General features: G+C 44.0%; 8 protein-coding genes across 12 annotated transcripts; 3 read left to right on the top strand and 5 right to left on the bottom strand.

The window, feature by feature from the left end:
* Positions 1-4,434: 4,434 nt before the first annotated feature.
* Positions 4,435-6,738, bottom strand: ppk12 (pickpocket 12). The gene is made up of 7 exons (XM_020949462.2): positions 6,363-6,738; positions 6,095-6,295; positions 5,759-6,025; positions 5,592-5,707; positions 5,447-5,535; positions 4,803-5,388; positions 4,435-4,736 (listed from the first exon to the last, which is right to left on the bottom strand). Exons 1-7 carry the CDS (start codon positions 6,521-6,523, stop codon positions 4,435-4,437), a joined length of 1,722 nt encoding a protein of 573 aa, XP_020805121.2. The 5' UTR covers positions 6,524-6,738.
* Positions 6,739-7,085: 347 nt separating this feature from the next.
* On the top strand, positions 7,086-8,288 carry LOC110176942 (putative palmitoyltransferase ZDHHC24). Its single transcript, XM_020943447.2, has 2 exons — positions 7,086-7,378; positions 7,434-8,288. The coding sequence occupies exons 1-2, from the start codon at positions 7,147-7,149 to the stop codon at positions 8,039-8,041; spliced, it is 840 nt and encodes a 279-aa protein (XP_020799106.2). The 5' UTR covers positions 7,086-7,146; the 3' UTR covers positions 8,042-8,288.
* LOC147644392 (uncharacterized) lies at positions 7,961-8,557 on the bottom strand. The gene is made up of 2 exons (XM_086828522.1): positions 8,312-8,557; positions 7,961-8,256 (listed from the first exon to the last, which is right to left on the bottom strand). Exons 1-2 carry the CDS (start codon positions 8,555-8,557, stop codon positions 8,044-8,046), a joined length of 459 nt encoding a protein of 152 aa, XP_086684648.1. The 3' UTR covers positions 7,961-8,043.
* A 3-nt stretch (positions 8,558-8,560) lies between these two features.
* rad50 (DNA repair protein rad50) lies at positions 8,561-13,093 on the bottom strand. Its single transcript, XM_086828521.1, has 9 exons — positions 12,927-13,093; positions 12,301-12,871; positions 12,030-12,243; positions 10,795-11,973; positions 10,313-10,736; positions 10,084-10,253; positions 9,764-10,024; positions 9,614-9,713; positions 8,561-9,555 (listed from the first exon to the last, which is right to left on the bottom strand). The coding sequence occupies exons 1-9, from the start codon at positions 12,993-12,995 to the stop codon at positions 8,614-8,616; spliced, it is 3,930 nt and encodes a 1,309-aa protein (XP_086684647.1). The 5' UTR covers positions 12,996-13,093; the 3' UTR covers positions 8,561-8,613.
* A 171-nt stretch (positions 13,094-13,264) lies between these two features.
* mRpS29 (mitochondrial ribosomal protein S29) lies at positions 13,265-14,588 on the top strand. The gene has a single exon (XM_020945206.2). The coding sequence runs from the start codon at positions 13,348-13,350 to the stop codon at positions 14,524-14,526; it is 1,179 nt and encodes a 392-aa protein (XP_020800865.2). The 5' UTR covers positions 13,265-13,347; the 3' UTR covers positions 14,527-14,588.
* Positions 14,589-14,699: 111 nt separating this feature from the next.
* On the bottom strand, positions 14,700-17,980 carry qkr58E-2 (quaking related 58E-2). Its single transcript, XM_020961515.2, has 4 exons — positions 17,516-17,980; positions 16,826-17,453; positions 16,661-16,761; positions 14,700-16,587 (listed from the first exon to the last, which is right to left on the bottom strand). The coding sequence occupies exons 1-4, from the start codon at positions 17,775-17,777 to the stop codon at positions 16,346-16,348; spliced, it is 1,233 nt and encodes a 410-aa protein (XP_020817174.1). The 5' UTR covers positions 17,778-17,980; the 3' UTR covers positions 14,700-16,345.
* Positions 17,981-18,816: 836 nt separating this feature from the next.
* Positions 18,817-22,127, top strand: qkr58E-1 (quaking related 58E-1). Of its 5 annotated transcripts, none has more exons than XM_020957267.2 (5): positions 18,817-19,248; positions 19,305-19,809; positions 19,873-19,974; positions 20,206-20,390; positions 21,203-22,127. In XM_020957267.2, the coding sequence occupies exons 1-5, from the start codon at positions 18,993-18,995 to the stop codon at positions 21,346-21,348; spliced, it is 1,194 nt and encodes a 397-aa protein (XP_020812926.1). In that variant the 5' UTR covers positions 18,817-18,992; the 3' UTR covers positions 21,349-22,127. The 5 variants fall into 5 exon arrangements, with proteins under 5 accessions (XP_020812926.1, XP_020813001.1, XP_020813080.1 ...); XM_020957342.2 differs by having other exon boundaries at positions 18,836-19,248; positions 20,209-20,390; XM_086828518.1 differs by having other exon boundaries at positions 18,851-19,248; positions 20,206-20,339; positions 20,435-22,127.
* PolE4 (DNA polymerase epsilon subunit 4) lies at positions 21,989-22,991 on the bottom strand. The gene is made up of 2 exons (XM_020947452.2): positions 22,540-22,991; positions 21,989-22,479 (listed from the first exon to the last, which is right to left on the bottom strand). Exons 1-2 carry the CDS (start codon positions 22,718-22,720, stop codon positions 22,193-22,195), a joined length of 468 nt encoding a protein of 155 aa, XP_020803111.1. The 5' UTR covers positions 22,721-22,991; the 3' UTR covers positions 21,989-22,192.
* Between the last annotated feature and the right edge of the window lie 153 nt (positions 22,992-23,144).

Raw genomic sequence — 23,144 nt, 5'->3', positions numbered from 1 at the left:
AATTGTTTAGTTACCAGATTAATAATTTCTTTTTATTTGCAAAAGTACACTCGTATTTCTCTCACTGTATGCTGACTAGACATTAAGCCTAACAAAATGCTTTTTGAATGTAAATTCATAGATCAATTAAAACCAATTGTGGCAGTAAATTAAAACCTATCTGCTAACAATGGCCTACAGTGCGTATGAGTGACATTTGTGCCATGAATGTTCGAAAAATGCATTGATAAAGTTGCTTTGTTAGCTGGAAACCCTAATATTTGGAAACTTAATGCAATTTTTTACATATTTTCGTTATTTTTTGGTTTCGGGCTCCACCACAAAAAGGGGCCGCAGCTTGACTAACAGCCTCGACCATCTGTGGAGGACTGAAGCTAAAAGTCAACCCAACTGTGGATGCTGTCCCCCTTTTCAAGGATTCTGCGTACTGATGCCGCAGCTGGAGAAAATACTGGGAACAAATCGGATTCAAAACAAAGCACTTGAATGGGAAAAAGCGCTCTGGTCCACTGCCTACCAGCCTGCCTGACTGTTTTCAGGAAGTGATTTCAATGTTTTTGGGCCAAAAACTCACTCGCCATATTTTTTGAATATAATTACAAAGTATAGATATATGCAGGCTAAAGCCCCGGCCGCTGATTAAGGATTCACAAAGGCGGCGTCGCAGTTGCACATTAATAAAATAGCAGGCAAAGTCGAAAAGTCCTTGCGGTGGCGCCACAATGGATTTAAAATGTTAAGCCGCCTGTCGGCGAGCGTGAAAAGTCAACTCTTAAAAATGAAATATTGTTTAGCGCATAAGGGCAAATTGCGGTGCGGTTAAACCAGACCAGATTCCCACCACCCCCCCAGCCCAGGATGCTTTCCTGCACCACCCCCATCCCATCCCGAGGCAGTCCGGGAACGGAGACCCATGTTTTTTGCGTGTGTCCGGCCGTGCGCAATTGTACGATTAGCCTAATGAGGTGTGCAGGGCTCGGAGTCCTGATTGATGGTCCTGATTATTCAGCCTGGCGGTGGCCCCACTCAAACATTCACCACTTCGTCTGCGTCCCCCAAAAGATATGTACGTACGTATGTATGTATATGTTTGTCTGTACATTTGTTGCTGTGAATTCTATCTGTCCAATCCAAAAGCCAAAATACATTTTTAAGCTCCTACCCTAACCGCCTCCCCGCCCGACAATGTCGCCTGCGGCGTTGCATGTGTAAAATTACCCAATTTCAAATGCATTTTGGTGCATTAGGCAGGTGCTGCTGCTGCTGCTGCTGCTGCTGGAGTGGGCGCCCGAAATTTGCATATTTGTGACGAGTTTTAGCACCGAATTTAGCTGGCGGCATCCAGGGAAGCTATTCTTGTGGGCCACCGTGTCAAATATGAGTGGGATGTGTGATATGGGTATGCACACCACACCCATAGGTGATTGCCATTATGGCTGCAACACGGCAATCGCTGGCGGGTTCCATTAGCCAAATATTATAGCCAAGCTGTGTGTGTATGGCTTTCTAAGTGGCAGACGTCAAAATGCTTCGAGAAAATATCGATGCACTTAAGGACTGTATATAGAAGGGGGAGAAAAAGACTCCTTTGAATGCCATTTTCCATTCCCAATCAAACATTCTATTAATAATTCAATCAAATACTGACGAAAATAAAGGTCAGCCAGGCTGGGCTTAAAGTTTTGTTTACACTCTCTCCCCGATGTGTTGTGTGTGTGTTTACCTATGAAGTTTGAGCATTTTAAATTTTTGCCATAGTTTGGCCTTCGGACTGGCTTGCTCCGTCCAATGGGGCGGATGTGTGATATTTTATACATTACTTTTGCAACCTCAATGACGACGACGTCGCTTGTTGCATGCGATGAAGCAACGAGAGATGGGGAGACAGAAAGATGAAGCAGCGACAACACTTCTTGGTGACACATTCATAATCCAGCTTTCCACACGAAAAACATCATAAAATATGAACAAACACTTCCGAGACACTGACAAGAAGTTTTAATTGCTTTTCCGCATGCAACTTCTTACCCAGGGGGGGCTGTGTAGAGCTTCCTTGGCATTCGATCGAATTGCTTCTCTCCTCCAGCTTGCATCCGATTCATCCTCATCCGAACCCTTTCCACCCTTTCCATGTGCCACCGCACACGTGCAGCATTTACGCAGACATTTGCGAGACTACATTTTGATGAATACACTTCCATGCATAACTGAGTCGGGTGCGACAGGAAGCCCATAAAGTTGACAATGCCCAAGCCATGGAGCTGTCGCACCCTTCTTGGGGTCCCACACTAGAATCAAATATTTATACCTTAATCAGGTGGGCTGCGCCTCGAGGAGCGAGCTAGAGATAGAGATAGAGGTAGACCTTGGTGGGGAGGAAAACTTTATTGTCAAGTTGATAACTTTGGCAGAAAATTTGCTGTTAATTACTCGTGTGCAGAGGGCACTATCTCCTCTTAGTTCGACCCAGAAACTAACCCAGTTGACAGCGGCAAGGCTTTAAGGATTATTTGTGGTTCAGTTTCATCCATTTTAATGGCATAATTTTTCATTCAGTGCCAAAGTTTCTCGTTGCGGTTTGCTTTACGCCAGCATCCAGGGGAGAATTGGCTCGTTAACACGGCCATAAAGAATTGAATCTAGTTCTGTTCTTGACATTTACGAAGCTCCTAGCTAGGGTTGTGTCCTGTTACATCTCAGTGGCACATCGCCCTCCTCCATCCCCTCCATATATAGATATACGGTGGCCCAGGGAACACGTCGTAATCATTTGCACCAGTTGTCTTATCGCCTGAAAGATGGTCGAGAGGAAAGCTTTTTGTACTCGCTTTTAGATGGCACAATCCCCTTGAAAAAAGTCCTGAACTCTGCCGCCCCTTTACAGTGCATTCCGAAATTTTTGGACGTTTTATAAGCAAATAAATGTGGGGAAAAGATAATCTCTAAAGCTGACATAGATAAACAAGAGTTCAGAAGGCAAACAAACTTTTATTTGATAGCCGCCTTGAAATTCAATTGCACGCCGGAAGCCAACGGAATTTGAATTTGAATTTCTCTCTACCATTTTTACCTGGCTTTTCATAGAAATATTTAGGTGAATTCCTACGGCTATGGGACGCACTGTGCCGGACCAGCAGCGTATTGTTGACTTGCCGTAAAAACACGAGGGCGGAAAACAGATGGAATGCACGTGGAAACATCAAGAGCGATGCAATTTTGCAAATTGTCTTCAACTGTGCGAATGCGAATGCGAATGCATTTCATTTCGTTCATTTTCTCAGCCTTCGGGCGGTTTAAGAAGAAATCCTATCCAGCAGCAGGACCTACCACGCAGGATGCTGTCGAGGAAACTGTGCCGCACAATTCATGCAGTTATGCAGGACCACAGCGCGGTGCTATGCGAAAATTAGTCGCTTTATGTGCAGGTTGAGGTCAGCAATTAACGCTGAGAAGGCGGAGCGTGTTCCAAGCAAAGGAATTTCCGCCAGAAGTGCAAGGCGGCACAGAAATGTGCCATCTTCAACGCGGCCAAGATGGAGGTGGTGGTGGTGGTTTGGTGGTTTGGTGGGTCCCCCCAAGTGCCATTCTTGCTTTACTACCGAAATACATACAATGTGGGAGCGGAAAATACGTACTACATAGTAGTGGTGGTAGTACATAGTTAAGCAGGGCAACTGCTGCCTTGGCAAAAAGTAATTTTGGCCCAAAATGCTCTTATTGACATAAAATATATCGCATAAATAGGCAGAGTACCCATACACAAAAGTAAGTCGACGGACCTCAACGGCCGCCCTTTAACCAGGAAACTTTGCTAATTGCATTAGGCGGCTGGAGTATTCTATTACCGAAGGCCTTCTACCCTCGCTCGAGCACATCTGCTCCAGCCGCTTGGTAGTTCCATCTCTCCATCAGGGAAGTAACTTAATGGGGAAGCAAAGGAGTGCGTATACAATATACATATTTGTACATTTGAGTATGCATAGCATAGCATAGCATACTAAATCAAAGTTTGCACTTTAAGACCATTTAACAGAGTCGAAAAGTTTACTATTCTCCGATATTTAATCGAGATATTACCAATGCTCGGTTAGCCTATTTAAGTACATGCAAGAAGCTTAAATTACACTTTTTAATAGTCCTAAAAGTGATTGAATTAAATACCATTTACAGAGCTTGAAATATATTTCTATGCCCCCCGCACAAAATTATTTTTATAGCAAATGCATTATTTAAATGTGCATTGCATTCACTTCATGTTTAAATCAATTATTCAGTTTTTTCTGTGGCTTTTCTGAACAAATGATAGGGAAAACCATAAACTTGCTTCCAGTCATAATGTTTTACGTTTTTATTTTATTAGTGTCAGCCAATGAGATGCATGACATGGCAGATTACATATGTATCCCAACTATGAGATTACATATAAATAATTTCTCACTGAACAAAGGCATTTGTTATATTTTTGTTTCTCTTCATCCCTTTGACCCTTTCGGTGGTTTTCAATGTAACTCCCTTGGGGTACAGTTCCTGTGGATGCCAGAAAGTTGGATTATCGAAGGTATCAGGTTGTTCTATGCCAAATGCATTATGTTTAAGGCTTTTATCGGGATCCACTTGAGGGGACCTTTTCCAAATGAACAACTCTGAGAGGGGTTTGAGTATTAAAAAGTATAAAATCTCAGCCAATGAGATGACACTGAAACCCATGAAGAGACCCATAACACCACCGACATTAGCTGGAAAATAAGGGCACTCTTAGTAAATTATTATAAATTATTGAATAAATAAAGCAATTTACTTACACAGAAACTCCGTCAAACCCACATAGGCATTCTTCATATTTCCATAGTAAACAGATTCCCGAAAATACACATTGATCACTGCTATATTCTCGCTGAGATACGACTTGTTGATGGCCTCCACCAGACCGTTGGCCAGTTGAAAATCGCTGGTGGCCAGCGGAAAGGCAAAGCCGCTGGCCAAATAGTTCAGATCGAAGCAGCTAGGCAGACATTGACTCCGGCACGTGACCTCTCCCGGCCGAAGGGCTGCCCTTTGGGCCCGTCGCACACAAAGGGTGTCCCCCATGGTGCAGGTGGTGGCATTGCGATAGATTTGCGGATAATCATATGGAATGCAGGCACAGTTGTCGTAAAGATAAGCGGCCAGACACTCGTTCTCACAGTTGAGACGTGTGTAGATGCTGTAGAAGATTAGCTCCTTCTCGTTTTGGAACAGACACTGCCTGCCATCGCGGGATATCGAACGAATGGCGGGAACTGCCTCGGAACGAACCATCTCGATGCGGTAATTGGTTTCATATCCAATGGCTGTAATTAGGCCCGCTTCCCGGACAGCAGGAACCTCCACGGGATTGTGGAAGAAGACCTAGAAAATGTAAAATCAAATTTCAATCATAAAGTAATCATAATCATTGTAATTTTACCTTAAAGCCCGGTCCATTAGTCGAAGAGCAAAAATACTCGCTCATTTCAGCATCCAGAACAGCAGTAAAGCCCAAAGTAATGCCTGTTCCTACGTTTAAATAGGGTTTAATTTATTATATTTAAAATCTTAAAGATATAACCCACCACTTGATGTGGCAGGATAATATTTGGGAGGCAATTTCTCCGGATAACCCATCTCCGGATCCCATTTGACACTCTCGAAGCCACTTTCGGTTGTCAGATTTCTTCCGCTATTGGAGCTAAATAATAAATTATACATAAAATTACTATACTAATAAATAACAACTCACAAAGGCTTGTATAGAAATTCTGGTGCCTGAAAGTTAAAGACGCAACACAGACCCTCATCCGTGAGGACCTGCTGGAACAGATGCGAGCAGTTCCTCTCAATGGCACTGAACCTGCAGAAGAGCAGCATTCTCTCACATATCTGTGAGTGATTAGCCACAAAGTCGGATATCTTCAAGGTGTTCCCGACCAGGTGGGCGTTGCGCAGTTCCTCATCCAAGTTATCCGAGTCGCACAATAGCTTCAAAAGGGCACTCTCGCTGGAGTCCCTTCTCATATATATTTAAATAATTAATTTTTCACTCAATAAAGGAAAAGACACACACACACGCACTCACTCGCTGTAATTAGACACCCGGCTCTTTTGCACTTGATTCATGTTGCAGATGGTGATGGCCGGAAAGGGAACCTTTAATATGGAGGTGGCATGGGGACTGATGCCAATTATCACCGGAGTGCTGTCCCACTTGACATAGATGTTTGAAATGAGATGGATGGTTATGACAAGGGCTGTGACAAAAGAGCCAAAGAAGAAGGATCTGAAAGGTAAATATTAATCCTTGTCTAGTTTGACCCTTTTATTAGATATAGAAAGCAGAATCGCACCTCTCCCAACTGCTGAGATTAGGATCTCCCACAAATTTCAGGCCATGCAAACCGGTCTCGTTAAGAAACTGCCGCAGACTTTTGGCAAAACACTTGAACAGAAATACCCAGGATCCCGAGGATCCCTGGCTTTCCCGCCTGGACACCACCGACATTTCCATTTTCAAACTGTTTACTTAATGCCACTTGACTCCGCCATAAATACTTGATAGTGTCATCAATCTGCTGTCGTCGCTAAAGAGCCATGTAATTAAGGATTTTACCTTGATTACTGTGATTTGTGGCGTAGTGAATCCTTTCAAGTTAATTAAATTCTCAATGTTGCCCATTGCCGCAGGCATTAAACATCTATACATAAATAAATATCTTATGTGGACTGTATGCACGTCACAGGCCATCAAGCATACGCCATGTGGTACCTGTGATGAGATAAGTGCATTGCCACAGTTTTACGCTTCCACGCGTTCGATATCAAACTTTAATACGCTTAACTTTAGAGTTTATCAAATTATATTGAACTCGAGCGAGCGGCAAAATCAATTTAATGGGAGAGGGGGGGAGTGCATCGTAAACTTTTCGCCGCAAACACTTAAACACTGGAGCTTTTCACTGGCGAGAGGCCGGCGGCTATCATCAGCTTTGGCCCCAAAAAAGCTTGATAAAATAAAGCTTACACGCACGTGACGACACTGCCAAACCGGCTGGCTGGAGCTAGCCAGTTCTCCCATCAGCTGCTCTGCGATCAGTTTCCATTTGTTTACATTTCTTTGTATCTCAGGGAATCATGAGAATCCGCAGCAATCCGCTGCCCCGGCGGCTGGTGGATGTCTTGTGTTTCCTGCTCATCGGGGTCTTTCTGCCGGTGGTCTTCATGTTCGAAATTGTGGTGGTGCTCCCAGCTTTCCATGAGCCAGGAGGCTTCTTTCACACTTTCACCTTCCTGATGGCCATGTTTCTGGTGTTTAATATCAAGGGAAACATGATTGCCTGCATGATGATCGACACTAGTGTGGATGGTAAGCTATAGTTTAATCGGATTATAGTTCCCCCAGTTATAATTTAATTTTCCAGTCAAAAAGGTAGAACCCCCAGCAGATGCTTTGGATTGGCGAGAGTGCACCGACTGCAAACCTCCTCGGTTAGTTCCCCCCAGATCTTGGCACTGTAAGATCTGTAAGGTCTGTGTGCTGAAGAGAGATCACCACTGCCTGTACACCGGCTGCTGCATCGGCCTGCAGAACCATCGCTTCTTCATGGGCTTCATCTTCTACCTCTTTGTGGGTTCCGTGTACGCTTTGGTCTACAATTCCATTTACATGTGGATCATCCAGGGTCACATCTACTGCAACTGGCTGACGTTGCTCAAGCTGACCTGCCCTATGCTGCTCCTGGTAACTGGCAACCTGTGGAGTAACATGTACCTGCTTTTCTATAGCTTAAATATCCTTGCTCTGGCTTATGGCGTACTTCTGTTGGGCTACCATGTGCCCATCGTTCTACGGGGTGGCGTGTCAGCGGATCGCACCGAAGAGAGCAAACACAAATTCGATCGAGGAGTAAGGCGGAATTTACGGACTGTTTTTGGCAACCGCATGCACATTGCGTGGATATCTCCGCTGATTCGCAGCGATCTGCCAGACGATGGGTACCATTGGAGGTCCCTTGCTAAGGATAAGTAAGACTATATCGTTTTAAGATCTAGGTTAGATAGATCTCGAGGTAACCCGTATATGAGCACAGTGACCTTCCCTCCTTTGGACTGAGAGTACATTAGTCTCAGGGTTGTAAAGTTGCCTCCTATTCCGCCAGACAAAATAATTGCACGGCCTTTCCGTTCCAAATCGCTTTCATCGAGGACCAAAATCATGTTTATAATAAAACTCAATGCAGACGGCTTAGAAATAAATATAAAAGCTTTAATACTAATTATAGCAATGTACTTTTATTACCTTTTGATTGAACGCCACGTCTAAATAACCCTCTGAGTGATTCAATTTAACTTCAGCTTCGTAAATGGGAACAGACAGGGAGTGCATCCTGCCAAACTGCATGGAGTAGCCATGAACTACTACAAACGCGGACAGAAGAAAAGTTAGCAGCCACATTCTCTTGGCAATGAGGGGAGACAAACTATTATTAAATGAATGACACTCAATTTCCAAATTATTATGATGACAAGATAAGCAAACATACATCGATTTTAGATAAATAACGAAGTGGGTACATTTTATTGTTATTGTATTTCCTTTGATCAACCGACCTGCACCTTCCTTATGACCGATTTGCAGTCATCGTTGCGAAAGACCCGATGGTAGTTAGTGATCTTGCCCAGCGACGAGATGAAGTTCTCGTCGTGCGTGATGATAATGAGCATGAAATTCGACTGACTCTGACGCTCCTCCACAATACAGTTAAGGGCATCGCACAGCGATGTGATATTAATGCGATCCAAGTTCGTGGTGGGCTCATCCAACGCCAACACACCGCAATTACTGCTGAACGTCTCCGCCAGAGCCATGCGAATAATGAGGGAGGCCAGGACGCGCTGACCAGCACTGCAGCGTCCCCTCATCTCGATTTCGGCATTGTTCTTCGACTGGACCACTCGGTAGTTGTAGGTCTTGCGCCGATCCGCCGACGCATCTGTGTTGCCATCCTCCGTCTTCACCTGTATGTAGTCGATGTCGTTGCCGCGGTATATCATCCGCCAGTACTCACGTATAAGGCGGTTGATTTTCTCCATTTTCTCCGCGTGGAATTGGATGAGAGCCCACTCCAAGGCCAAGCGATGTTGGCCCAGGTCCTCGATGCTGCGTTTTGTGACCAGCAGTTCGAAGTTGGCCTTGCGATAATTCTTAAGCGACTCCTTGAACCTGGGCTCGTCAATCTCTCGCTGTAGCTTGCCCACCTGGCTGTTGATCTCACCCAGCTGGCCCAATAGCTCTCCCTTACGCACTGTAGCCGTGTCCCTTCGTTTGGTTAGTTCCACTTTTTCCTTGCTAACACTGTGGAAATCCAAGTTGCCCAACTGCTTGTTGAGGGATTGGCAGCTCTCGCTTAGCTGTGATTCCCTTTCCTGCAGCTGCTTTAACTCCCGATTATCCTTAAGATCTCGTTCAGCCGTCTGCTGATTGAGACATTCGGTCTTAATGGTTTCCAGTTGATCGGTCTTCAAATGGATTTGGGATTCCTGGTAATAATTACAGTAAATTATAGATTGTTTAATAAAGGATGCTCCTGATACTTGCCAGATTTTTCAACTCATCTTTGGTAGCCTTAATGGTGTCTTCGAGTTTTTGGATCTCATTTTCCAAGTCTAACTTGGCATATTCCTGAGCTTCTTTATTCAATCTTAAAAGAGGTTTCGGTCAATTCTGGTTAATAATGCTACTACTACCTACCTTTGAATATCCTGATCTGTGCTTTTGTAGGAATTATATTTAGAATTCATCTGAGCTAGCTGAGCTCGCTCTTTCTCCTTCAAACGATCTTTTTCCTCGACAGCCGCTCTCAGGTTTTGTTTGAGGGGCAGAATTTTTGCCCTAAGGTCACTTATTTCCGTAGCCACGGTGATGAGGAAATTGGTGAGCTTCTCAAGGCGTTCCTTAAGCTGCGGCAGACTCTGCACACCTTCCTGCAAAAGTATTTGCCTATCCTTTAGGCTGGCAAGAGTCAGGGTTACCCCTAATACCGCTTTTTGAGTTTTTATATATTTAGTTACCTATTTTTCATTTCACGCAAACGATTTAAGGCATCCATGTGCTGCTGGAATGTATTTTGTGTGATTTCCAAGTCCTTGCGCTCTGTTTCTAGGTCCTTTGAAACTTGACTCTTTTCCGCTTGCAATGTATCCATCGACACGCTGGCGTCATAAGAAGCAGGCAATTTGGCCTTTAATTAAACAAAACATTAAAATAAATTTCCATTAATAATACTGTAATATTACTTACTTTCTGCAGATCTATATCCTTTGTGAGGCGCATCGAGTCCTTCAAGGCCTCATCAAGCAACGTCATATCACCCATCATGGAATTGGCCAACTCCATGTTGTGAGTGGGCTCTCCAATCAGCGCTAACAGCGTCTCATATTCACTAACGCTCTCGCCCAGAAGTTCTTCGACCTTCTTCAGTTCTTCTTTCTTCTGAGGCAACAATGCCTTCAAATCTTTTATCTTCAAAATATTCGGTTTAATCTGCAGCAAGTTATCGTATTTTAATTGCTCAGCTTTTAAGGCTTTCTCAGCTCTAACGATGTTTTCCGGCAGCTTTTGGATCTCATCGGTAAGCTCTGTGGTAAGGTCGCACGCCTCATCGCCAGACATGTTATGATGGCACAAAGGGCAGCTAGGCTCCTCTTCGATTTTCTGTATGTACCTGAAAAAATACATAATTTAGTAACAGTTTAGGGATCCCAATCATTCCTAAAACTCACTTCTTGTACAAGGCCTCGGCGGACTTAAGGGCTCCATGGTCGAATTGCAGCTTGGAAATTGCCGTTTTGCTGCGCTCCACTAGATCATCGTACGGAGTTGAGCGACACTTCTGGAAGACCAGCTCCTCGCTCTCCTTTAGCTCCTTTTCCATACGCGCTATGTCGTCGATTAGATTCTTCCGCTTAATCTCATAGGACTGCTCTTTGAGCTTCTGCGCGTTGGCCTGCTCGTTAAGATCCTGGATCTCACGACGCAGCTTGTCGTAGGCTCCCTGCATTGACCTGCGATAGTTGCTTGATATTGGATCCTTGAAGAACTTGCCAAAGTTGTCCGCATGCCGACTGCGTACTCGATGGACTTCCTGATTTTTTTTTTCAAGATCCTTCTGCTTCAGAGATATCTCGGCCACCAGTTTGGCCATGGAGCCTAGAAAGGTGAGTTGCTTGTCTAGTTTCTCAAACTGCGCCTGCTTCTCGGCAATGCTGGTCTTCTTGTCGTCAATGGCCCCTCGCATGGCTTGCTGGTCCACATTTTTGATCGTGTTCTCGTAAAGTTCATTGGCTTCGGCTATTTTCTTCTCCAGCTTTTTTAACTCGTGCATTGAAGCTTCTATTTTTTGGATATCCACCTCGAGTTTTTCGCTCTCACGTTTGTTGACCTCACGCTGATTCTCTTTATCTGTCACGCCCTGCTCTGACTTGGTCAGATCAATACGCAGCTCATCGATCTTGGCCTGCCGATCCTTATCGGCCTTGTCGTTCCGCTCACCGATCTCGGTGATCTCGCAGTGCTTGCTCATAATAACCGCCTCGATATCTTGTAGGACATCCAACAGTTTTTCGGGCTGTTCCGTGAGCTCACCATCTATTGGGATCTGCAGTTCGCGACAAAATTCCTTGACCCGTTTTAGCAACTGTGCCCGGCAAGCCTGCTCGCTCTGGTGCCGCTGCTTGGCCAGACATCGCTTTTTGTCGTGCATGCCCAGCTTTTCCTGTCCGAAGGCACTGGATTTCTTTATCTGGGAGAGTTCTTGCTCCGTCTCGGTACGCTGGTCCCGCATTTCCCTCATACGCTGATCAAAATTGTTAATCTTAACGTCCAGCTCAGCCATGGAGCCAATAAATGGAGTCTTGATTTTCCTGGTTAGAGTGGAGATCTGCTCTTTGCAGTTTTTATGCCTGAAATTATGTTAGGAGTTGGTCAAAAAGGCAGAAAAAAAGATTTTAATACGCACTTTGTTTCCATTTCCACCTTCTGCGCTTGATATTTGCCAATTTCAAACTCAATGTTCCGGATCTCAAGTAGTCTGGCCTCGATGGGCTTCATTTCCTCCTCGCATTCGCTGCACTGCGCCTTGATTGAGTCGCACTTTTGCTGGGCTTTCTGCAGGGCCAGCGTTCGTATCTCCATTTCTTGCTTCAGATACGCCACATGCTTCATGTTAGCCTCTGCGGAGGAATCTGGTTAATGCAGTTTCGTTTTAAATTGGCATAATTCTGACTCACCCATAACTTTCAGCTCGTCCATGGCTTCCTTGCGCATTTTGATGATCTTATCCAGGGCTTTATTGTACTCCGTGATGCCAAATATGGCATCAAACTTCTCCTTTAACTTCTTGGCCTCGTCCAGAGGCCAACTGGAGTCCTCTTGATGGCACAGCAGGACATTGTTTATGATGGCTTTGGATACACCCATAAAATCCGAGATGGCCAGATCTATGTCCGCTGTGCGACCGCTTAAGGAGTCCTGATTGTCGCGCTTCGATTGCCCGGCGCCGGTCAGGAAGTTGATGGTAGAGTCCAGCGTCTCGAAGGTCGCCTTGCCGCGCTTGTTAGACACCTTCATTGTCCGGCAGATGGACACCTGGGCACCACGTTTGTCGCGAACCTGCATCTTGATCTGCGCCAAGGACTCGCTTAGCCCAAAGATTTTTGGGTCGTGTACGAAGCTCCTTCCGCGATCGCTTCCCGGTGGACACTCGCCAGTTAAGGCGTACTTCAGGCACTCGATTACGGTTGTCTTTCCACACCCATTCTCGCCCAGAATCAAGGTCACCGGCGATGAAAATGTAATGCTCTGTGAGGCGCACAAAGGGTTTTGTAGTCGAGCTTAAAACTGTGATTTATCTCACCTGTAGATCCTCGGCATTGGAGCCAAAGCTGCGCACTCCTTGGATGGACAACTTATCAAAAGATGACATTTTGGCGTTCTAGTCCAAGTTAACTTCACTATTTCACAACTGTTTCAGGACGCAGTTTTGCCGGGCTGCCTTCAGGGATGCAACTTAGTCATAGCAACAGGCAGCTATCGATATTTTAATCGGAATCGATGGGAAAGTGCCTTATAATTAAATTTATTATAACTCACATTGAAAAACATAACAAAAATGTTATTTATTATTTTATATATATTAAAATAACAAATAATAAGATAATAAGAAATGATTCTCCATCCCTGGTATGCAATCGATACTATTCGATACCCGATAGGCACCATATGTGCTCGGTCTGCAGGTTTTAGGTCTTATTTAACAACAATTTGAGAATTTCTCAATGAAAATGATCCGAAGCCGCTTTGGGAACCTGTCGCGCGTCTCCGTCCAGCTGCAGCGACATGTCCAGCAGATGTCTACGAGTGCGGCGGTCGCTCCTGCTGAGGGCGCAACCATAAACGAGTTTCGCACCGCTGTGGCCAATCCCGGCGAACATTCGGCCCTGCAGTTGGCCAAGTTCTACACAATTCCCGCGGAGCAGAAGAAACAGATCTTCACCGGCGGCGGACTGCCCAAGCAATACGAGCTGCAGATCAAGACCTTCACCGAGGCCTGTCTGATGGTCCGGAATCCTGCCCTGGAGATGCTGGAGTACATCAAAAACGCAGACCTAACAAAGCCGGTGGTGCGGTATGTGTTGTACGGCGAAAATGGAACCGGAAAAACACTGACCATGGCTCATGTACTGCACTACGGAGCTATCAACGACTTCCTCCTGGTGCACGTGCCCTGGGCTCCGAACTGGATGAAGAGGCCGAAGGAGGCGTCTAACGCCGCCGGTCAAGAGGGTATGATTGATCTACCCTTTGACGCTGCCGCCTGGCTGGTGCACTTCAAGAACCAGAACGGCCAGCTGCTGCAACGACTACAGTTAAAGACCGGCAAAGAGTACGTGTGGAGCAAACGCGAGAGCACGCCGGCGGGCTCTTCTCTCATCGAGCTGGTGGAGCATGGAATAGCTAGGATTAAGTACGCCTCGGAGACGACAGCGGCCCTTATCTCTGAGCTCAAACAGCTCTCTACTGCCGGACAGTGCAAGGTGATGGTGGCCATCGACGGATTCAATGCCTTCTTCCATCCGATTACCCGCATTTTCTCGGACAACAAGCAGCGCGTTACCCCGGATAGGATAACGCTCACCAAGCCCTTCTTGGATATCACCAACTACGACTGGACGAACGGAGTGTGCATCCTGTCCGTGGACAAGATCGCCATGACCGAGGGATACATGGACTCCTATATGCCACGCTATCTGCTCGGTCAGGCTGGATTCGAGCATCTGGATCCCTTCGTGCCGGTCCATGTGGATAACTACACGGACAAGGAGTTTCACAGCTATATTAACTACTATCTCGATAGGCATTGGATCAACAAGACGCCCCAGGGCTTCGAGGAGCAGCTCAAATTCATGAGCAACAAGAACCCCTACTCCCTGATGCAACTGGTGAGGGCCCTGTAGTGTGTCCTGTATCCTGTATTTGTTAGCCAATAAAGTTAAATGATGATTTGTTAAACACAGAACAGATGACTGTTTTTATTGCAAATTAACAGAAAATCATAAAATTCGAATTCACTTTGGTTATTTCAACTGTTGCCTCGGCTTATGTGTATATTTATTCAACATGGAGCGAATATCCACAAATTGGAAATTTATTTAACGATAATCAGCAATATAATAATGCACTGTAAATTATATAATGTTTCGTACAGGATGTAGTATGTGTGTCGGGTGGCTTCGATGCTTCAGAAGCATCTCTCTTCAACAGAATCTAACTCAATCTTCACTGGGATCTGCAGGATGCTCTATCGATGGAAGTATACAAGGTGGTCTTAAGCCCTCTATTGAGGACGGCATTCTTGTCCACCTTGTTAGGTTCCACCATACATAAGACTATCTTAGGTTTGGTTTCCAGTGTTATTGTGTGTGTTGAACAAAATAATAACTAAGCTGCAATTAACATTTGTCGTCATATTCGTATGTATATTTGCATAATTTCTATTACAATTTTAGTTGCTTTCAACAACAATAACAATTATGTATGTATGTATGTATGTGTTTGCTTATTATTCTTTGTCCGGACTATAGATGTTGCTTTGTCCATTAATATTATAAATCGAAAATCGATATATGTATGTTTTGTAGATTCTCTTTTGCGTCTCTAATGTTCATTTTGGTTTAAGGTTTTGTTTTGTTTTTTAAGTGAATATGCTCATGCTTGAATATATGTACGTACGCGTGTGTGATCGTGTGGGTGTGTTGCATATGCATATACGCACTATGTGTAATATAAATCATACCGCTTTTACATATACTTGTGTTTATATATATATTTTATATCAATATTCATCTGTAGTTTGTTTCTTTGTCCAGGCAACGTAACAACGTAATAAAAATAAAAAAAAGCCTCCTCGTCAAAAAACGTAAACATAATATATGTGTATGAAAAATGCATTCAAAACAAAAATGGGAAGGACTAAACTTAAAACTGGGGAAAGCGGAAGATAAAGAATGCAAAAGGATTAAGCGACTGCTGCTGCGGCGGGCGGGGGATACGTATATACGTATGGGTGTTTACATAAAAAGAGATATATATATTCTTTGATATAAATTAAAAGTCGATGAAACGTAAAATAATAGTGTTAATAATGTAATAAAATACGATAAAACAAAACAAGGACATCTGGATTGACTGGGACCATCCCTGAATTCGATTTCCCCGATTTTTCCTCTTCTCATTTTCCTTTCTATTTTCTTCCAAATGCTCGCAGAGCTCAACACACTCAGATTCTAAAGTTCCCAGGTTCTCAGATCCTCGCCTCGGCTTTCCAAACCCAATTCTTGAGGAGTGCTTGCATGTGTGCGCGTGTGTGGTGGGCTAGGGGGGTTCTTGTGGTTTGGGTAATTGTAGTGGTGGTGGTGGTGTTGTTGTTCATGTTGAGAGGTTGAGGTGTTCGTCTGTTTCTCAGAGCATTCGTCTACTTAGGCTAGTTTCTTAAACATACATTTACTCATTCGTTTCGTTTTCGGTTTCCTCTCTGCCGAAATCCTGGTGAAATCAATGCATGACAAGTTTCCAATGTTCTCATAGTGGCTACATCTACCTTTGGAGCAGTGTATGGTGTGGGTGGATGTGGATGCGGGCGGGGCTGGGGCTAGGGCCGGGCCTGCTGTGGGTGTGACGGATGAACGTGAATCCTTCCGGATGTGACATTAATGGCGGTGAGGAATAGTTGAACAAACAGCGAACGGCAGCGGGCGGTACATCCTCCCATCTGTATTATTTCTTGACAAACTGATAGGGGGCAGCGGGACGGTAGCGCATGTTGGGCGGCACTGCTCCGCCGATGCCACCACCAGTTGTGGCCACAATGCTGTTGGCCATGATCCCACCGCCGGCATTGCCCATCCCGGCATTCCGTCCATTAAAACTGGCCGCACTGACAACCATTCCGGGTGGCGAGGCCCGCACAATGGCCTGCGGTGGCAAGGTGGTGTGCATGGCATTGCCCCGCTGGGCGGCTATGAGAAAAGCGAAATGCAATTGTAATCTATGCAGAACCTTTGTGGAAAGAGACTCCCCCTGCATACTCACCTGGCACATAGGGCTTTGGCTGGTGGTAGGCGTTGTTGTGTGAGCGAAAGTAGACAGTCTCCTCGTTGTGGCGATAGTGCGATTGTTGCTGAAACTTTTGTCTGCCGAAGAATCGGAGGAATTAATTAAACCACAACCTTTAGATGGCACAAGACTTGAACTCACCTGTAGTTGCCGCCGGAGCGCTGGTTGGCATTGCCATTGTTGCCTCCGGATCCAGCCGCTCCTCCATTTCCTCCATTCCCACCACCAACATTACCGCCACCACCTCCTCCGACGCCACCGCCGCCACCAGCGCTGGCAGCTGCATTCGACTGCTGCTGCAGCTGACGGAGCGTTAGTTTCTTCGCCGCCTCCGGGTCCTCCATGAGCTCCCTGTACTGCTCCTGGCGGATATCGTCGTGCTTGTCCGGCGTGAGGTAGCGCCGGATCTCAGCCAGGGCGTAGGCCACTCGAGCATACGCTTCGGCTGGCGGTGCAATGGTGGACACCTCGACATGCAGCGGAAGATTCAGGTGGGCGTATTTGGCGTCTGCAGAATTGCGCAGCTCCTCCTCTCGGGCACGGTCCTTCATCGAGAAGCGGCCGAGTATGACGATCTTACACTGCGTCTCCTCCTGGAGGCGGCGCAGCGAGTTGCCCTTGGGGCCCAGCAGCTTGCCGACATAGTTGAACTTCTTGTCCTTGATGGGCACGTGCACCTTCTGCGATAGCTTGATAGTACGCTGCTGGTACACGTCGGCGTACTGGTCTCTCGTGGGGATGCGTCCGTTCAGCTGCACCCGCTCTAGGGCTGTAGATCAGAGCAAAACGTGAGCACTTTGAGATAGCAGGTCACCGGATCGAATTAATTACCTTCGTCAATCAGCTTCACCGCCAGAGGAAAGTGGTTCTCCATGCGCGACCTCTCCGTCATGAGCTCCTGCATGTACTTCTGGACCGCCGGCGCGGGCTGGCCCCTCTCGCCATCCGCATTGGCGTTGTGTTCGGTCTCGTGCTCCCCGTTGCTGGTGCCACTGCTGCTCGTCGCCACAGCTCCGGGCGCCGAGGAAGCCGCCGCCGCCGCCGCCACCACTACGGCGGATGACCCTGGCACACGCATTCCGTTTTCCGCCATTTGTCCTGTCGCGTGTTTACCGTTTGCGAACTGTGGGGTCGCGTTTGCAGTCGATTCGTTTAGCTTGCCAAGTGTGCGACTTTCAGCCTTCCCAGTGGCCCTAATTTTTCTTTCTTTTCCAAGTGTGTATTTTATTCGTATATTTTACTATGTTAGCGGCGCGGTATGGCAACTCTGGACTCTTGGGATGGCTCTCGTGCTTTAACAGCGTGCTGTTATGCGCAATCGTGGGCAGGTGCAGGCAGAAGCCCTGCGAACCGATAGGTGTCGGCTAGCGATTTTAATTTTAATTAATTGAACTTTATATTTTAAGTTCCACTCAAAAGATTGGTCAGAATTCAAAGACAATCTCAAATTCAATATTACCGGTGCACACTGCTGTATATCATACTCAAAGGTTACTACCATCTAAATTTCAAAATAGAAATTCTAAAAATGTATAAGTTTAATTTTGTAATTTTAATATATAAATAACCCTCAATCTCGCACGACACAAATTTATGTTTCGATTAGATTTAAATTTTATTTTATATCTTTACCTAAAACTTGCCGAATAACATGAGTCAAAAATCTTATACATTACCATCATTACAAGTCAATATATCGAAAGATTGCGCTTTTTACTAAATTTAAAATTTAAAACCAAAGTTTTGCGTTTTCCTAGAATAGAGAAACTGTAATACATCAATTTCTTTTTAATTATTAATAAAACTTCATAAATTTGATATTTTCCTCATTTTTTTTTTTTAAATATATGATGCCAACAAAGCAAATTAATTGAAAACATATATATATTTCGCCATATAAATACTAACTGATTTTTAAGATAGTGAATTATGATTAATTTTTCGGAATTTAAGTTAATGCTTTTTTTGACTGTTCCGGATATCCGTTAAAATACTATTTGTTTTGTAAAAAAAAAATTAAGTTTATTGTTTAAATTTCTGCATATTTTTTAAAATCCAATAATAAAAAATAAAACAAATAATAATTTAAATAAATCCTTGTTTTTAAAATATCGCAGTTCCATCCCATTGTCAGAGGTGGGACATATCGATGGTAAAAAGTATCGTTGTTCGCACCGATGCTTCCACCTCTAACTCGCTACCACATACATATTTTTCAGCAGCTACTTCGCAAAGAAAATTTTTTTTCTAGCAGTGGGACGTTTCTGCAAATTTATACTTCTATCCGGACACAATACGCAACACAGGGATGCCGCGCGACTACGACAGAGACTACAATGAGGACGCCGCAGACTACAAGCGGAAACGACGGGACGAGGAGCCAGCGGCGACCGGTGCTCCGGAGACACCCGATGCGGACGGCGGCGGTCACAACACCAGCCACGCCGCCCTCCGTGACACGCCCCAACTGAACGAGAAGACGAACGCGTACCTGCAAGAGTGCCTTCTGGAGAAGAAGACTCTCGAGAAGAAACATATAATCACCAAGCGCCTGCTCGATGACGGTGAGTTTTAGGACACGTAAGACATCCCGGATCTAATCGATTATACTCGCTCGCAGAGGTGGAGAAGATCTTGGTTAGCGGTCGCATACCCAAGCCCGAGATCTATGCCAACGTGTACAGCGAAAAACCCATTCGCGTGGCACAGAAGGTGCTGTTTCCCATCAAAGAGTACCCCAAGTTCAATTTCGTGGGCAAGATTTTGGGCCCCAAGGGCAATACACTGCGCCAGCTGCAGGAAGAGACGATGTGCAAAATGGTGGTGATGGGTCGCAACTCAATGCGCGACCACGGCAAGGAGGAGGAGCTGCGCAGCTCCGGCAATCCGAAGTACGCGCATCTCAGTCGCGACCTACATGTGGAGATATCCACGGTAGCTCCGCCCGCAGAGGCCTATCACAGGATCAGCTATGCGCTGGGCGAGATCCGCAAGTTCATGATACCCGATGCGAATGACGATATTCGGTTGGAACAATTGCGCGAGATGGACGGCAAGGAGCGCATGTACAAGAAGTCTCACCACTATTCCAAGTCCTACGGCGAACACGGCGCCTACAGTTCACGGTATGATCGTCTATTTTTTGTCAGACTTTTTATTTTTTTATTGAGGATTTCGTCTCGTCACAGCACTCCACCTCCTGCTTCCTCCAAGCCCAAAGTATATTCTATTCTGGAGAAGGCACGATATGTGATGGACGATCCCAACTATGGCATCGTTAAGACGCACAGGTTGGATAAGTTATATCCTTTAAGATGCCCTTGCAGAAGACATTAAGTTGATATAAAGATTTCATTTAAAGCCCTTGCATACTTCATAAAATACTTCCATTTTTAATCGTAAAGCTTCCAAATCCCTGCACATATATTGTCTTAGTTCTTTAACAATTTCTCTGCCAGGGCAAACAAAGGTTCAGTTTTAGAGAGAACATTTTCACTTTAAAATATCTTATGACATTCCAGTAGATCCCGGGACCACGAGCTGTACGATCATCATGGGGAATACGATCGCTATGCCACACCGCCGCCACAATCATCGAAGCACTCGAGCCACCACGCCCAGTACGACAGCAGCTCCTATGAGCGCGACTACCGGCGTGAGTATCATCCCCACTCGTCCTCCTCTTCCTATGCAGCGGCCTATTCAGGTAAGATATCCGGTGTTTTACATAAATTAATCTCTTCCCCTCAGCAGGAATGTAAAAAGAAATAACAAACAAAGAAAAGAAAAATAGCAAATAAATCGTTTAAACTCAACTCGCGCGAAACAAGAAAAAAAATTAAACGCAAATCCAAAAAATAAAATATTTCTATATCCAACTAAGCGACGAAATTGAAAATGCCTAAAAATAGAAACCGCCATGGAACCGCGTACCAAAATTATGATAAACGGACGGCAAACCCATCCCACTTTCACGAGATTTTAAATGCACTATGCCTGAACAGAGGCGAGATCAACTAAAACTAAACCGAACAGCCACAGATCTTAAAACATCTTCATTAATTGGACGACTACTAACAAGCGCACAAGCAAGAAGCAAGAGCAAAAACTAAATCGACAAAAGCAAATTAATTTAAACTCACACCTTTGCCAAAACCAATTCATTAAACTTCATCCAAGAAAGAAACCCCAATCAATATTCGTACAATTAAAATCTAAACTGTGATAAATCAATTTTTAGACAACACAAATTAATGAAAAGTTTGTGAAATCTTTTTTTTTAACATTTGAAACGTGAAAACAAATAGAGCAAAACTTTTCGTAGGGTGTAGTGCATTCAAAACCGGTTAAACAATTTCTTTTCTTTTTTCACAATGTATATATTACATATGCTAAGCAACAGAAAACAAAAAATAAAATATATAATAATAATAATAATAATTACAAAACAATAAAAAAGCACCAGAGACAAAAACAATTTTAAAGTCTAAACAACAAATAAAATTCTTTTTAAAATAGCAAAACCAAGCAACGGTCGTTCATCATCGTCATATCGACCAACCACCTCGGGCTCGGGATCACATTCATCTGCTCACTACGAAACTGGATCCCGATCTCGTGAAAGCGTGCGTTATCGCTCGGCTCCATATCCGAAAATACGTTAACCCATCGATTTACCAATATCCCAAGAAACCCCCAACTCCAACCCCAACAACAACAACAACTACAACAACAACCATAACTAATCAAAGTTAAGCATAAAGAATTAAACTATATTCAAAACAAATTATCGAAAAATGTTTAAAGTCAACAAATCCAACCTATGCACACCTATTAAATATACTATCTAAAAAATAAAACAAAAATCAAATGCAAACCTAATTTTCTATTGCAATTGTTATCCAAATATTTAAATTGTGTTTAAATGAAATAATAATCAATACAACAAACTATATCCTCGAAATCATTGTATAAAAAAAGAAAGAAAAACAAACAAAACCTTCAAAAACAAATTAATGCTAGCTAAAACGAATACAAAAGAGAACAAAAAACACAAACGAAAATCCCCAAAACAATTAATTAATCAATGCGTAATGTTAGTCTAAGCTTTGGAAATATTGTTTCATAAGATTATGGATATAAAACCAACAATAAAACATAAAGAAATCACAGATATATGCCCATCGACGACAAAGTAAGTATTGCAAACACGTATCAGCAGCAGTTCAACTACAAATTAAACAAATTTCCGGCTTCGTTACAATTCCCACGATAAGAGTATTGTGAAACGTTCAACGTTATCGCTTACGAATATAATTTCCTTTTAATTTGTTGGTTTTTGTGAGAGTCAACTTAAATATTATTTTTAATTTTTAAACATTAGGCTGAATACAAAAGAATATGTTTCCAGCTAAAGTATCCCCAAATAAAAACAATTATGAAATAATCGTGTTTTACCTGGGGGGATTTAAACATAGATATAGCTTATTTTAAGGGTAAACAGATGGTTCAAAAGTTCATGGCTCCATCTAGGAACATCAGGCTGTCCACAGCCGATATGGCCATATCCACGTCCCGCTTTTGAATAGTTTTCTTCTTGGACTGGACGGTGTACGTATAGGATTCTCTTGCTAATGAGGCAACGAAAAGTTCCACAGCTTTGGTAACTGCAAACACAGCCTCATTGGTGGCAACTTGCATATCCGGATCCAACTTCATTATGTTTCGTATGCGAGCCAAGGGCAGTTGTGTCATCTTGGCCTCATGATCAGGACTTGGTTTCTCTCCATTGGTAGCTGCCCGAGATCAACAATTAAGATTTATATGTACAATATTTGATGGCAATTTTAACTCACCCGGCTTGTCTGCAGCATTTTCGGTGGCAGTTTCCTTTGGGGAATTCTCCTCCGACTCCTCTAATATTTCTGTTGGCTCATTGGTTTCCCCTTGATCCACTGCCTCGGTCTCCATGACCTGCTCGAGCTCCAATTCTTGTTCTTCGGAGAATTCATGCTCGAAGAGATCTTCACTTGCCATTCTTTATTGCGAAAAATTATAATAACAAATTCCTCGCTTTAGAGATGTGCAACAGAAACCGCGAAAAATATCGGTACTAATGTTTCAGTGATGACAGCTCCATTTAGTTTGCCGATAGGCTTTTGGTCTTATATATATTAAAAAAAAAGTATTTTTTTTGCATGTAAAATATGAGCAATGAGAATTTAGATTAGCGATATATATATCGAAATATCGCATAGTTTTCCATCCCTGGAATACGTTCGGCTACTTTACTGTTAATTTGGGCACCATTAAAATTTCCGTTGTGATGTGCAACCGCGAAAAATATCGGTACTAGTCATTCAGTGATGGTATCTTCATTTAGTTTGCCGATAGGCTCTTGGTTTCTTAACTATTATTATTTTTAATAATTTATGCTTCTAAAATATGAGCAATGAGAATT

Source organism: Drosophila serrata, unplaced genomic scaffold (assembly GCF_035046125.1).
Source record: "Drosophila serrata isolate PLE 108 unplaced genomic scaffold, ASM3504612v1 contig_184, whole genome shotgun sequence".
NCBI lineage: Eukaryota > Metazoa > Arthropoda > Insecta > Diptera > Drosophilidae > Drosophila > Drosophila serrata.
The sequence above is the reverse complement of the archived record's forward strand: the minus strand, read 5'-3'. Positions and strand labels throughout refer to the sequence as shown.